We start from the raw sequence: 14,549 nt of genomic DNA, 5'->3' as shown, positions 1-14,549 counted from the left end.
ATAACGTCTTTTGGGATTTTTTGAGGTTCTGACACTTAGATAATTAAATATGCCCCGGGTCAAATTAACCCAGGAACATTATTGCTGTTCCTGAGAAACGAACATAATAGGAGGGTTAACCTATAATTGATTGATTTTTTTTTTTGTTTGTTTTTTGTTTGTTTGTTTTTTTGCTTTGCTTTCCTTTGCTTATTTATTGTACAATTGCTTTTTTTGTAAAGTGCCTTAGAGAAACTTTTAAAAGCGCTTTATAAATAAAAAGTATTATTACTGTTATTATTATTATTATTATTATTATTATTATTATTATCATTAATATTATTATTATTATTATTATCTGCCTCTGCAACAAGTCAACCTATTTTTTCTCGTTAACTTCACTGTGAAGATTTATTTTACTGTATCTATTAGGGATGCAATGGTGAGAGATTATGATGGTATAATTGGGTTTCTGGATTATCATGATTATTTTGCATTCATTATTTCACTGTGTTACTAATGCATAAAACGACATGCATAATCTTTTGAAATGTCAGCGTGTTATTATTGCTGGCTTTGAAATATAAATAGCACAATAATAAAATAAAAAAGTACAAAACAATAATTAAAGATGAAAAAATTATCTCTTTAGATTTCAAAACATGATGGAAAAAAAACGTTTTCCAGCTTTTGCTTTTTATAATTTATTGACTTTGAACTGAAAACCCATCCCTTCCTGCAACGCCATAGATAACTGACAGGTTAAGATTTAATTCCCCACAAGTAACTTAGTTAAGTAACTTGCCTCTAATGTTGTATCACTCAGTTAACCTGTATAGTAATTATAAGAATACATTTCATTACTAACGCACTTTACATTTTGAGCAAATCTCAAAGTGCTGATCACCTTTACCTGAGCGTGTAGTCATGGGTAGTGATCCTGCAGATTCTGCATCAACTTTGATGAGTTTGACTCTTTAGCTGCTAACTTTTTTTGCAAATGGATGATCCGTCATCTTGAATAACACCTTGGTCGATCTAAGTGTACCTGAAATGCTCCCACGCAGCTGCCTGCGCTCGCTTCTTCAGTGCTGCTTGGTTCCTCTGCCATAGTTAAGCTAATGCAGCGTAGCCTCCACGTCTCTGGATAAGCACGGCACATTAAGCTGGAGCACCACAGGTGTCACTTTGCTTTCTGTTTGTGCACCAAACATAAGGTAGCAGACGCTTTTTGAGAGCAACAACAGAAACACTCAGCGTAGAGGAGCCTTGGGGATTAAATAAGCGTGACATTTTAAAGCACGGTTAACTGCTGCATCAATTTTTCCACCCACTCACTAAGGTTTGGTGGCTCAGGATACCTTTTTCTTGGGACAGTGTGTGGTGGAACAGTGTTCTTCACAGATCTCAGCAATTTGTATATGTGTAGTTTTAGGACTGTAGGAGGAGAAAGAGAACTCTGTTTATGTCATAAATGATTGGACTGTCTAAGTTGAGGACATTCAGTTCCCATTTGGACCACCAAAATCTTACCATGGCCAAAAAATATATGGGAATCAAGCAATCAATCAGACTTTATTTGTAAAGTGCTTTTCATACAATGGCATTGTAACACGAAGTGCTGTGCATAAAAACAACCTAAAATAGAATAAAATAAGAAAAAGATCCCACCCCCAGCCCCGACCCCAAACCCACACCACAATCCTAAGGTTAAAAACACAATATTTGCAACAATAGTAATAAAAGCAATAAAAAATAAAATAAATAAAAATAATTAAAAAAAAGAAGTTGCTGAACGAACTGAGGAAACACTCTCATGATATCTTAATGAGGAAACAATGAGGTAAAATAAGATGTTAAAACACAACACAGGAGATTCAAATCACCAAAATAAATGTCTAAGATAATTAAACACTAAAATATTAAACCATTAAAAGAAAATAAGATGCTATACTTAAAATAAATACATAAATTAATTAATAAGTGCATAAATAAATAAAGTAGAATAAAAGTGACTAAAATTTGAACTAGATAATAAATCAATAAATGAAACTGTTAAGAATAAAACTCAGTTAAAAAGGTCGGTCTTGAGATTGCTTTTAAAAATGTTGATGCTCTGTGCAACCCTCAGATCTTCAGGTAAGGTGTTCCACAGGCGTGGGCCGTGATAATAAAAAGCTGCCTCATCGTGGGTCTTTGTTCTTACTTTTGGTACAATTAAAAGTTCACTACCCAAAGACCTGAGGGCTCTCACTGGCTCATATGACAAAAGCAAATCTGATAAATAAGAAGGGCCAAGGCCATCTTAAAATCTATTCTAAAAGAATGTTATGTTGCTTGGAAATATTAATACACAATCCAAGGGTAATAATGCTTTTCATTTCTTCGCTCTCTTAACACACTCATGTTTTTTTCTGCTCTTTCAGCTTTTCCTTTCAACACTTTGAAATCACCCTCTCCTGGCTGGGCTGCATTGTGCTCGGGGCTCACAGTGAACTTTTCAGCACTGTGACCACAAACTCAGCAGTCATGTGTGCAGCTGCCAAAACCTCTAACCCAGAGGTTTGCATGAGAACAGCAACATTTACATCTCTTAAAAGATGTTTTAAGTTGAAACATTTCAGCAGAGACCCCTCAAATCAAAGGCAGCAGCTTTGAACCTAGCAGGACAGAGTGTAATTCTCTATATCAGTGTTAGGCGCTTCAGTCAAGAGCGATCTAATAATCTATGAACATTAAATCAGATCCTTACAAAGTATTCAGCTGATTTACAATGCTAATTTCCTGCGTGTTTGCTTTGTCTTGTCTTGTTTTGGTCAGTGTTTGATGTGGTGATGAAGTTCATGCTCTTGTAGTCCACTTCCTTTATTCTGAGGCTGATTGGAGAGAACAATCAGCTTAGGGCAGTGTGGTTATGAGCGATGAACTGGTCTCCTTCAATATTCACTTTCTTTCTTCTTTCTTACTCCTCAGTAGCTTTATTGTTGTTGTTTGCTTCCTCAGTGGGCTTGTTTACCTGTGTTGAAATTGGAAACACGGTGCTGAATATGTATCAGGGGTATCTAGGCCATGTTATTCATGTAACACAAGCTGCACACAGTGAATATATAGCCACGTATGTTCCCACAAAGCTGGCTCCACATGTGTGTGTGGATCCACACTCTTGTATAGTAAAGCGACCTCAATGCTGCACAGAAAATGTGACACAAACAGTATATTCTCTCAGGTTGTCATTTTTTATAAAGTGTTAAAAGATAAATGATGTGGAGGACACGGCCTTGGAGATGTCAGGGGTTGATGAGTCCTGCTGGAGAGTGTTTTATTGGGATTGTCGGTCACTTCTGTTGGACTGGAGAGGAACAACTGCTCAGTCTGTATTTATAAAACAAACAACATTCCTCCTTTTGGAATCAATTGAATCCTGTGATTCAGACTGAATGGAATAATGACAAATATGGCTGGAAAATATATTTTTTTATATTATATGAATCAAGTTTGAGGTTGAGAATGCTGCCAGATTGAGAAGCTTCCTGATGATGACGGCCTGAAGCATCCACAGGGTTCATTTGGTAGATTAAAAAAGAGTATATTAGCATGTTCAAGATTGTTTTTGTAATAAAGATGAACAGAAACAGGAAACGTGAACAGAGCAGATTCATGTTGTCTGGCTAGCACTCTTTGGTAGATGTCGATGGGGGCAACAGCTAACATTAGCTTAGCTCCTTTTTGAGTTTGGATTCATAAATGTTTATCACAAAAGCTGTGTTAGCCACATCTGTGTTCAAACAGATGAAAACTAGGACAACACTTGTCAAACAGTTTTAAGAGTGGGTATCATATTCAGGCTCACGTAGGGTTGCAAAGGGGTGGAAAACTTCCACTAAATTTCCATGGGACGTTAAGCTGGGGAATTTTGGAAATATTCCAAATTGGACACTTTCCATGGGAATTTATGGAAATGTTTGGGAATTAACTGGGAATTTAAGCTGGGGAATTAATGGGATTTATAGGAATTTATGGGAATAAATGGGAATTTATTGGAATTTATTGCAATTATAGGAATTTATGTATGTATTTTTGAGGAATAGCATAGATATTCAACTATACTTGCATGGAATCTGGTTGTTTTAGTCAGGATTATGCTAAAATATATTTTCCTCAACTATATTTAAGTTCCCTATTAAGAGCCAACCTTCAATTTAGTAAATTCCTGGTTTATTCCCGTTTTTCCCATAAATTCCCGTTAATTCCCATGGAAAGTTTCCAACTTTGAAAATCCCCGGAGTTTTGCAACCCTACTTATGCATCACAGGAGCTTCTTGTCCTTGTAGGCCACCATCACTGCACCGAAGGGAGGGGTGAGTAAGGGAGCATTTCAACCTAGAGCAATGCTAAATATTCCCATATTCTTTTTCTGCACACTGTAACTTCAAACTTAGTGGACATCTTAAAACCATGGTCACTTAAGTTTGCACTGATCACTTTCACCGTCTTTAAATATGTGCAGATGACAAAGTGAAATCTTTGTTCTTCTTAAACTAATTATTCAAATGGGTGACATATTTTTTTAGAATTGATGAAGCATCTCCATGTGTGTTGTGAAACTAACTATTTCCTCACACTCCTTGTAGTGACAGAACAAGACTGAGAGTGAAGAGTGTAATCTTGAGTGCTGGATTCAGATGAATATTTGAGTGAATATTAAACAAACTGCTTCTTTTTGTGCATCATATCATCAAATGCTGCATTACAGCATAAAACAGCTGGACAGTCCAGTGAGGCGAAGTGCTGACTGTGTGTTATAAGAGAGGCCTTTTCCATCTCTCCCCCAGTCTGACTGACACATCCCCCCTTCATCACACTCATCCTGTCTGTGCTCTCCTCTCCTCTCCTCTCCTCTCCTCGTGTTCCCTGCTAACCGATGATGATATTATGTGGTTTTTGTGTGAAAATGGGACACAGCTTCCACTCAGCACACAGCCGTGTCAGTGTGTATGAACTGTGTGCTGTGGGTTATTAGCTTTTAGACCGTGCAGGTGCTCAGTGACCTACATATGACACGAGTTTCATCTCTGTTTCCCTTCTGTATTATTTGCGTCTTACTTGGACACAGCTGTGTGAGATCTGGCAATCTGCAAATCTGCATTCAAGTTTTTTTTTTAATCTTCCTTCCCGCCCCCATGGTGGGCGCAGAGTTTTCTCTGTAATCTTAGTGTAATGCCCTCATAAACCCCTCAGGTTTTTCATCACTGAATAATACAATAGGCACAGAGGAGCTGGGTATTTCCTGATGCTGCACTGTGTAATGAATCCCTCCTCTTTTCTGTTATCCCCTTGGGGAAACAGGGCTTGTTTCCTGTTTCCACCGCTGCTCGCTGAATCCAGAGAGGTGAGGCCGCTATCATAAATAGAAAGGTTCAATTAAGCAAGCGAGCGATATTCCCTGTGGAGAATCTCCGCCTGGTGCCTGTGGAGAATATTCCCACGCCCCCTTTGGAAGCTCAGACATCAAAGTACACACACACCCAGTTTCACTTACGATCAACCGGTGTCTGTTTGGAAGCTTGTCACGTATCTAAACGCTGCTTTAGATGCATATGGCGTCTCAGCCTAGAGCTGTTGATTTGTGCACCCAACGAGCTAGTTATGCTCTTTTACTTTATGTTATTCTCTGGATGGTTGTTTTTATATGATTTCAAAATGTGATCTTGGTAAAACTAGCGTTAAAAAAAGATTAACTTTGGACCATTTTGTTACCAGATTTCAATAATTTACACTTCCTGTCACACAACAGAAACAGCAACAACAGTTCACAGCTCTTTTCGTTCACGTCAAGGACAAGCTGAAAATGTGGATCTTAAAAGAGAAAGAATGAAGGGCATATAAATGGTGGTGAAGGTTAACCTGCAGTAACCTTGAAAAATGATCAAATTATTACTGACAAAACATGGGAACATGTTGCTAGCTGTGTCATCAGTGGCTGCTCAGCTTGCGGCCCCTTGTTGATCATGCTGTGTCTTCAAAGAGTCCGAGAGCCACTGATTTGAAACAGGAAACTGCAATACTTTATATCTTAAGTGGCCCTAATTACCAGGTCTGATTGTATAGAATACGAGCCTCTGTGGATAATATGACGGCCATTAAAACTAGTGAATACTGAACACTGACTTAACCCTTTTTACACAATGATCAAGTTCAAATGTTGGATATTAATAATAAACGTTGGCAAAGTTTCATGCTGTGAATTAAATGTGTGTTGGAGTAATCCCATGATGAGACCATGGCTGCTTTGAACAGCTTGTTCAAAAAGTCACACAAGAATTATGCAAGAGGGGCAAGAGATTTGCTCAAATCGTGACATCATCAGTTGGTGAATCTCCTTATAAGATCTCATCACACGCTTATTAAAGAGACATATCCCCTCTTTGTTGTTGGTGATGATTTTATTCTCTTTCCAAACTTTATGTTGCATAATTTGTCAAATCAAATAGATACAGGTTGACTCATACTGATAACTTTGTAGCATGGCAACAGTAGGGGAGGCTGTCAGAGTGCTCATCATAACCAGGAGGACAATATAAAGCCTGAACTAGTTTGTCCATTCTGTGCTGCAGTAGAAACATGGCAGCGCAGGATGGCCGCCTCCATGGAAGGGGACCCTTTCCTATGCAGGTGTGAAGGAAAAGAATCCCATGCCATCTCTACCAAGTCTGTTCTGGGAGATACTGCTAAATATCACACACTGTACCTTTAAAGTGTCCAGTATAGATGCAGAGTGTAAGTAAACCGCAACAGACTTAGATGGAAGATCCATTTAGCAGCCTGACTGTTTGTGAGATGAGGCTGTTCATCAGTCTTCTGGTACCTCCTGCCTTCCGACAGAGGATCAAACAGGGTGTGGAGGAGACGTAATGGGTCCCTTACGATGTCCAGCACTCAAATCGTAGAAACTCAATTCGACTAAACTCATTTTTATTAGAACAGAGAGACAGAAAATTAAAGCAATATGTAAAAATTACAAGGCTAAAACAAGATAGAGGATAGTAATATCAAATACTTAGAAATAAATACAAAAATACTAAAATTACAGTACAATCAATTTAATAAAATCAGATAAATACCTGAAAAAATAAAAAAAATATCATAACATAAGATACATTAAAATAAGAATTAAATGATGGTAAGAAAAAAAATTAAAATAAAAAGTAGCGTTTAAATTCAGAAAAATGTTATCATAAATGCGGCACAGAGTCACAAACTTTTGGATACTAGGGATCTTAGAATGCAGATGCTAAAACTAAGACACTTTCTTAATATTCAATAATATTTGACATGAAGAGTTCTTATTTCTCTTTACTGACTCTGGAAAACATTGAACCTTTTTCACAGGGTTCACCACACACATTAGAATCCCAGCTTCCCTAAAAGTTATATTGATTTCTAAAAGCCACAATGTGTCGCCTCCCTCAAACTGTGAAATGTACTATAATGAATTGTGTCATGTACCTTTAAATCCAGAATATAAGTCACACTGGTTTATAAGCAGCAGCCTCTTTTAGGTTCATCTGTCTTCCTGTGAGACGAGTGTTAGTGAGTACATCTGCTTCCACCATGTGGAGTGTGCAATCCCACCAATGTTAACCTTAATAATTGAGAGGTGCAGACCCACTTCTTAACAGCCAATTGGCCTGGAGTCATGCATCCACCTCCACAGGTCACTTGTCTTAAATGGAGGAGTCAAGGTTAATTGAGACAGCAGCAGTGTGTCCAGCATGTGAGAGAAGTTGCCACTTGTTTCTCGGAGCACCATCTATTGTCACACAGAACGGCTGCCACATGTGCAGCTTTATTGGCTCCATCAACAGGAAGCAGAGGTGACATTTTATAAAGAAGTTAACTGAGTGAAAAACAGGTTTGTTTAGGCACGATAGCTGAGATAAATCTCCACTTCAGTGTTCCTCCTGATTTGATTCTCTTTGTCATCTAAAACGCTGCTTTCACTGCCCGTCCTGCAAACTTTGAATCAGAGAGAAATTTTCTTTCTAAAAAACTGACCTTTTCAAAATGCTCACATCATCTTTGAGACAGAGCCTCTCAGACGCTGTTTGAAAACATGTGTGTCTCCTTCTGTAACATGGGAAAGGAGGCTTAGAGAAGTTTAAGATCAGACTTCATATGAATGCATTAAATGAATAAGGGCTCTCTTTACACCTCCAGTGATTGTCCTGCTGTCCGGTTACTGTTAAATATCTCTGTGTCTGTGAGTCGGAGGGTTTCTTGTGTTTTCCTGGACAGCCCTTTCATGTCAGACCTTTCAAGCTTTTTATCTCTACGTCAAGCTCACTTAGGCACCTAATCTGCTCTAATACTCTGTGAATTAAGGAGGAGCAGAGGGGCAGGGGGTGCACTCTATTAGCTCTCTATGACCACAGTGTAAACTGCATTTAATGAAAAGCCCTGTGGCTAACCTAATCACCTGGAATAATTTATTGTCCACACCAGAGTCTGTTTCAACACTGCATATTCTGTTATTCTGGACTCCTGGCATACTTGCCCTAGTTAGATTTGGTGTTTAGTTACACAGTAAATGCAGTATATTTGAAACGTAAACCCAGGAGTGAGCGCCGGCGTGTCTCAGCTACACAGCTTTTGTCAGAAACAGTCAAAATAGAGGTTTCTATTGAAGAGCAGATATTTCTAACTCTCAGTGTAAAGACAGGCTTAACTTTTCATCAGAGGAGCTTTACATTTGTACAAGAATGTAGACACAGTACAAGGAGTTCTCAGAAACACTGTGAGTCAAAAAGCACTTCTTTGCACACATCTTCTAATTCTGCCGCGGCTGCTGTGTGAGTGTTTTTCTTTGCAAAGAGGCTAAAAAGGCAACAGACTGGATTCGAGGTGGTTTGATTATCAGGTTTCAAAAAAGAAGCACAGATTTTCATCTTTACTTCTTTGTTCGTCTTTGTGGAACTTTCCAGAAAACACGACTTTCTCAGGTTTTCAACGACTGAAGTGTTCGAGAGTAAAACTTTTCCAACTCGGGACCAAAGTTAGTTGCTGCTGCAAAGTAAAGAATCAATTGTGTTTTCAGTGCAAAGCGAGCTGAAATATTTATTCAAGATTACAATTAGAACAAATAAAGTTTCATTGTTGTCCTGAGTTCAGATATATTCCCCCAAAACTTGCTTTCCTGCAATAATATTGATCCCTGTGGGGAAATGTGATGAAACTTAGAGGTCAGTATCAGAGCAGAGCAGCACTCTGGATCTGTTTGCTCCTAGTCTCTTAAAAGGGAGGATTTGTGTGTGTGTGTGTGTGTGTGTGTGTGTGTGTGTGTGTGTGTGTGTGTGTGTGTGTGTGTGTGTGTGTGTGTGTGTGTGTGCCTTATTAAAGACTTTGTTGACACCAAGCCAGGCCCGTAAACACACCCCTGAAATGATTGACAGCCTCTCGTATCCAACACACTCGAGGAACACCAGCAGAGTCTCTGACAATGAACCCAAACTGCGACTTCTTTGAGTTCATATTAAGTATTATCCGTTGTAAGTGACCGACCGTCGACCCGATGCGTTCAGGAGCAGCAGCTCAAAAACAAGCTGTCGTCTTGTCGTGGTCTCCACGGAGAGCGGGGGCTAATCAGCTTACCCTGTCTGCCTGAGCAGGTGACCCCACACTGCTCTGTCCAGTGGACAGTTGGTGGAGGTCAGATTATCCCTGTTAGAGAGGGTTTTCAATGAGAGGCCTCTGACCATTTTCACCGCCAATTAGTGTCAGAGTACTCCCACACACTGTACTCGGCGTTTGGTGTCTGTGTGTGGCAAAGTGGTCGGGGTTAGTGGTCACGTTTTTTATTGTTGGGCACGTTAACACGGAAGAAAACAACTTTCATTTAGGATCCTTCTTTAAATGAACCTGACTCTGAGTGTTACTCTCATTCAGCATCTCTTTGTGCTTTCTGCTGACAGTTTTTATCTCTCGCTGGTTAATTGTTTTTCTTTGAAGCCTTTCTTTGTTCTCTTTGCTCTCATTTGCCTCGTGTCAGTGATTTTTTTTTTGCAGTTTTGTCTCGGGGTAGTTTCTCTGCATGGATCATTTTCTTGTTTCTATGAGGTCTCTTTGGTGACAGTGAAATTTGTGTTTGTGGTGATTAATTTTCAAGATTGTTTTTGAGTCAGAAACAGGGGATAGAGGGGAGGGCGAGAGAGGGAGAGGGGGATGAGGGCTAGGAGATTAACCTAGGGCTGCAGCTCCAAGGGTCGTGGCCTCTGCACGATGGTCGTGATTTAACCTCTGAGCTAAACTGGAGCCTTTTTCCCAATCCAAATGTCCACCCTGGAGCCGGAGCACTGAACCCGCACTGACCAGTGCATCATAATGAATATTTAAATTAAAAATAAAAAAACTCCTTAATTAACATGTAACAATAATCACAAATCCATTCATTTGTTTACATTTACGTTATTTAGGGGCTGGACAATCAGGTAACCATGTTTGCAATGATCCCTGGTTAAATCCCACAGTTAAACTTTCAGAAATAAAGACTCTCAGTAAGTGGGTAATCTGGCACCTTTAAGTCTGGATTGATCACTTGATTATTGACAGTAGATCAACTGAAAGCACTCACTCACTCACTGGGAACACCTCTTAGACTGAGGGTCCCTGAGTGCAGTTTTACACGGGGCACATGAGGTTGTTTTACTACAGATTTGTCTTTGTGGTTATTTTCATTGTGTCTGTTACTTCCTCTCCTATGGTGATGGTGTCTTTCTGGTCATTTCTCTTTTTGCCATTTTCTTTAACGTACTTATTTTTTGTAACGTGTGTGAAGTATTTTTTTTGAGACATTTAAAATTTCCTTTTTCGTTATTTTTTTGTCTTTGTTGAAGTTTCTGTTTGGGGCTCGTATTAACCCTCCGTGATTAGCTGTGTCTTGACATAGTTTAGTCTTCTGACTCTTTGTGTTTACTATATTTGTTATCTCTGTAGAGTTGACTTGAGTGTGGAGCTGAAGGTTAGAGTCCTGGAACAATTCAAACATTTCATACTTTGTTTTATTGTAAACATTTAATACTTAAAGACGACATCCAGACAACTGCTTAAAATAAGTGTTCTTTATCAAGGGTTATTAGAAGTCCTGAAATATATTTGGAAAATGTAAAGGTACAGTGTGTAGTTTTTAGTAGCATTAAGTAGAACTGACTTGGTAGAAATGGAATTTAATATTCATATGCAGGTCCCCTCCCACAGAGGACGCCATCTTGCACTGCTGTGATTCTACAGTAACACAGAACGGACAAACCAGCAGCATGTGTTTTTGAGTTTAGTAAATTGCCCCACAGAATGCACCAGTCTGAGGACAAAAAAGAAGAGAGTGGTTGTTGTGAGCAAAACAAGTTGTACTGTAAGCAGTTTTTAATGTTAAGAACTTAGTTATCATGCATCACAGCAGCGTCTTGACTTCAAAGGTCACCGTAGCTTCATCAACAAGAGGGGTGTGCAGGGGAGTCTTTCAATCTAGAATCTAGATATCACTTAACATTCACATTTCTACACACTGTACCATTAAAGGTTGTTAAAGTCTTGATTTTACTTGTGTGAGATCTGGAGCATGTATGAATACTTTATGAAATCTACACCGCCACATAGGGATGTAAGGATACACATAACCCACAATTCAATTTGAATCCCAATTTTTGGTTCCCGATACGATTCACTCATGATTATCTAACGATTTTCAAGAAACTGGATTCAACTCAAAATTTAATTAACTATTATTTTATTTCAATTCTCAGGTATGGACAGTTGCAATATAGTTTTTTCTGTTATATTTCTTTGTAAACAAAGTAATCCTTTTTCATTTTTAAGATGTGTTGTAACTCAAATAAAACCACTGCACACTTTTTTTCAGCAACTTACTTAAAGACTAAAATCATCATTCACAAATACCTTGTTGGAAAATTTCAGATCAATTATACAGAAATGGAAAGTGAACAATTCCCAAATGAAAGTATAAAATATTAAAACAAATAAGGTAAATCAATTTATATTAGGGATGAAAATTTCAAGTATTTTCTGTTAATTGATCTTTGGAAATGTTAACAGTGATTTATTGTTTAATCATTTAAAAAACTTGAACGTTTTCCATGTCAAAAATAATGCCAAATGAGTATTTTTTTCCCCAAAATCAAATTTTCCTTCATGACAGTGTATATAACTGACGGTATTCAACAGCTACGGATCATATTGAGGTGTTCAAATGTTAACACGCTGAATATCAACATGTAGATCTATTCATATAACGCTGTCTAGACAAATAGAGACTCTACAGCAGCTTGTTACCGACACACAGAATGGAAACAGAGGAGGAGGGAAGAGAAGGGTATGGAAGTTAACATTATGAGACCACTTGCAAGAAATACAGAAAAGCTTTTAAGCCTGGAGTATATATATTTATGACACCCATGTCAATTGTCGTTCTGCAAAACTGGTGTGAAATGTTCTCTGTTCAGGTCTTTGAAAGGTGATCTTAAAAAGTGTTCAGTAAGCCTGTTATACTCCAGATCACCGTGTTGCCAGAATCCTTTTTTATACATCAGATCAATAAGATGTTTCATCACTAGAGAGGTCTGTATGCTGTTAGAGATAGATGAGATGTAAAAGCAAAATGAAAACCTTAGAGAAGTTATTAATCATACTGATCCATTACTCTGTGTCTGTTTGAGATTCAGCACCAGAGGTTTTAAGGCATCCAGTAGATTTTCAGTGACAGTACATTTGAGTCTGTTTCCAAGATCCAGAGCATCATTTTCAGTCTGTGGGAGCGTTCATGAGCCGTTCTTCAACCAGCATTCATGTGGAAGCGACTCTGTGTGGATCAGTCTGTGGAGCAAAGGCTGTCAGAGTGACTCAGCGGTGCCCCCTCCCAAGGCCCTCGCCCCTCCACCACATACCAACACAGATCTTTTCAGGGTGCTTTTGCCCCATTAGGCCCACATGGGCAACAGCATGAGATAGAGAGAGAGAGAGAGAAAGAGAGAGAGAGAGAGAGAGAGGAGGGGGCTCGTCAGGCAGTTGAACTACTGGCATGGTGAGCCTGCCCTGAAAAGGACACATGCCTCCATGCGCAATTATCCAGTGTGCATAGAAACAGCACCCCCACCCTCCGCACAGACACACAATGGTTTCATCAACACAAGTAAAAATGGAAGACAGACAGGAAGAGAACATGGCCACGGAGCATCAGGGTGTAAAAATCATTCAGATTAATTGTGATTGTGGGATTTAAGATGAGTGAACGTGTTATAAACATCCCAGAGGAGAGTGTTAAAATGAGCGCAGAACATCAGCTGGTGTTGTGCATGCAGCATGAGATCAGCAGCGTATCATGAGAATTCATGCTCCACAGAAACTCATGTTGCATCACCTCTTTGCTCTTGTTTTTCAGGCTACATCAGCGTGCTAGCAGTGGTCCTGAAAACAAGTAACGACTCGCCGTGGACCAATGAGTTTGACAGTAAGAGAAAATTAATATTTAAACCACGCGGGAAATTCTGAAGCCGTTTCCAAAGCAACCTCATCATTTCTCTTTTTCTTTGTCCCGCAGGAATCGAGTTATCGTGTTTGATAGAGTCCATCTCCACGACCAATCCTAGGATCGAATGGAAGAAAATAACAAACGAAGGACCCAGTTATGTGTACTATGACAAGAAGATCTCAGGTAAACAACAACTCTTCTTTCACTCTCCTGAAGCTTCTAGAGATGGCACATGTATGAACCTGAACTTGAACCTGAACTCCTCCCTCCCCTCACAGGAGCCCTGGAGAACAGAGCGATGATCAGAGAACCGGCCACGCTACTAATAACAAACGCCACCAGATCGGACACAGCCAAATATCGCTGTGAGGTCACAGCCGCCGATGACCTGAAGTCGTTTGATGAGATTGTGATCGACCTTGTCGTAAGAGGTAATCTGATTCACCTTAATAAGTAATTAATCTGTGATGGGATTAGGACCATGTTGGATGTAGAGTCACAGATATGAGGCGGATGAGTGGAAGGGTGAGAAAGAAGGGTATGTGATCAAACGATCTCAACGGAGGATCATAATATCTGTGTTTATAAGAAATAATAAAACACACAGTTGTTCTGCAGTCTGATGCCTGCACACAATTCAACAAACAACTTACTGTCTCAAATCAGGTGATCATCCCGTCTTAGATCCTTGTCGTTTTAAACTGTGATAATTAATCTGATGAGGAATTTTGAGTCATGAGAAACAATCTGTGCTTAGTTTGGCATCAGCTCAGCTCCCAGGTGCTGAGCATCAAAGAAACGCTGCTTTTTCTTCTTTATTTGGGAACTTTCAAACCTGGACTGTTTGGAGAGCTTGTTCTGAAACAGTGGGGGGGGGGGGTTTCCCTCTTCAGCCCGGCCTCATTTGAACGCACATGTAATCACTTTGATGCAGCATAAAAAACAAGCACGTGGAGATAACCTGGAAGAGGTGGTCTAGGCTCGCTTCCAATCAAATCTGCTTAAATTGTCACACTCCAGAAGAAGGTGAGGT

General features: G+C 39.3%; 1 protein-coding gene across 1 annotated transcript in view; it reads left to right on the top strand.

Annotated features, from left to right (window-relative positions):
* Positions 1-14,549, top strand: part of LOC117813384 (junctional adhesion molecule 3B-like) — a 60,672-nt gene that overhangs the window by 32,862 nt on the left and 13,261 nt on the right. The window contains exons 2-4 of the mRNA XM_034684569.1: positions 13,427-13,495; positions 13,586-13,699; positions 13,795-13,947. Of these exons, the coding sequence (XP_034540460.1) occupies positions 13,427-13,495; positions 13,586-13,699; positions 13,795-13,947 (336 nt within the window). The remainder of the gene's footprint in view (positions 1-13,426; positions 13,496-13,585; positions 13,700-13,794; positions 13,948-14,549) is intronic.

This window comes from Notolabrus celidotus, chromosome 5, assembly GCF_009762535.1.
Source record: "Notolabrus celidotus isolate fNotCel1 chromosome 5, fNotCel1.pri, whole genome shotgun sequence".
Lineage (NCBI taxonomy): Eukaryota > Metazoa > Chordata > Actinopteri > Labriformes > Labridae > Notolabrus > Notolabrus celidotus.
This window is presented reverse-complemented; position numbering and strand designations above follow the sequence as displayed.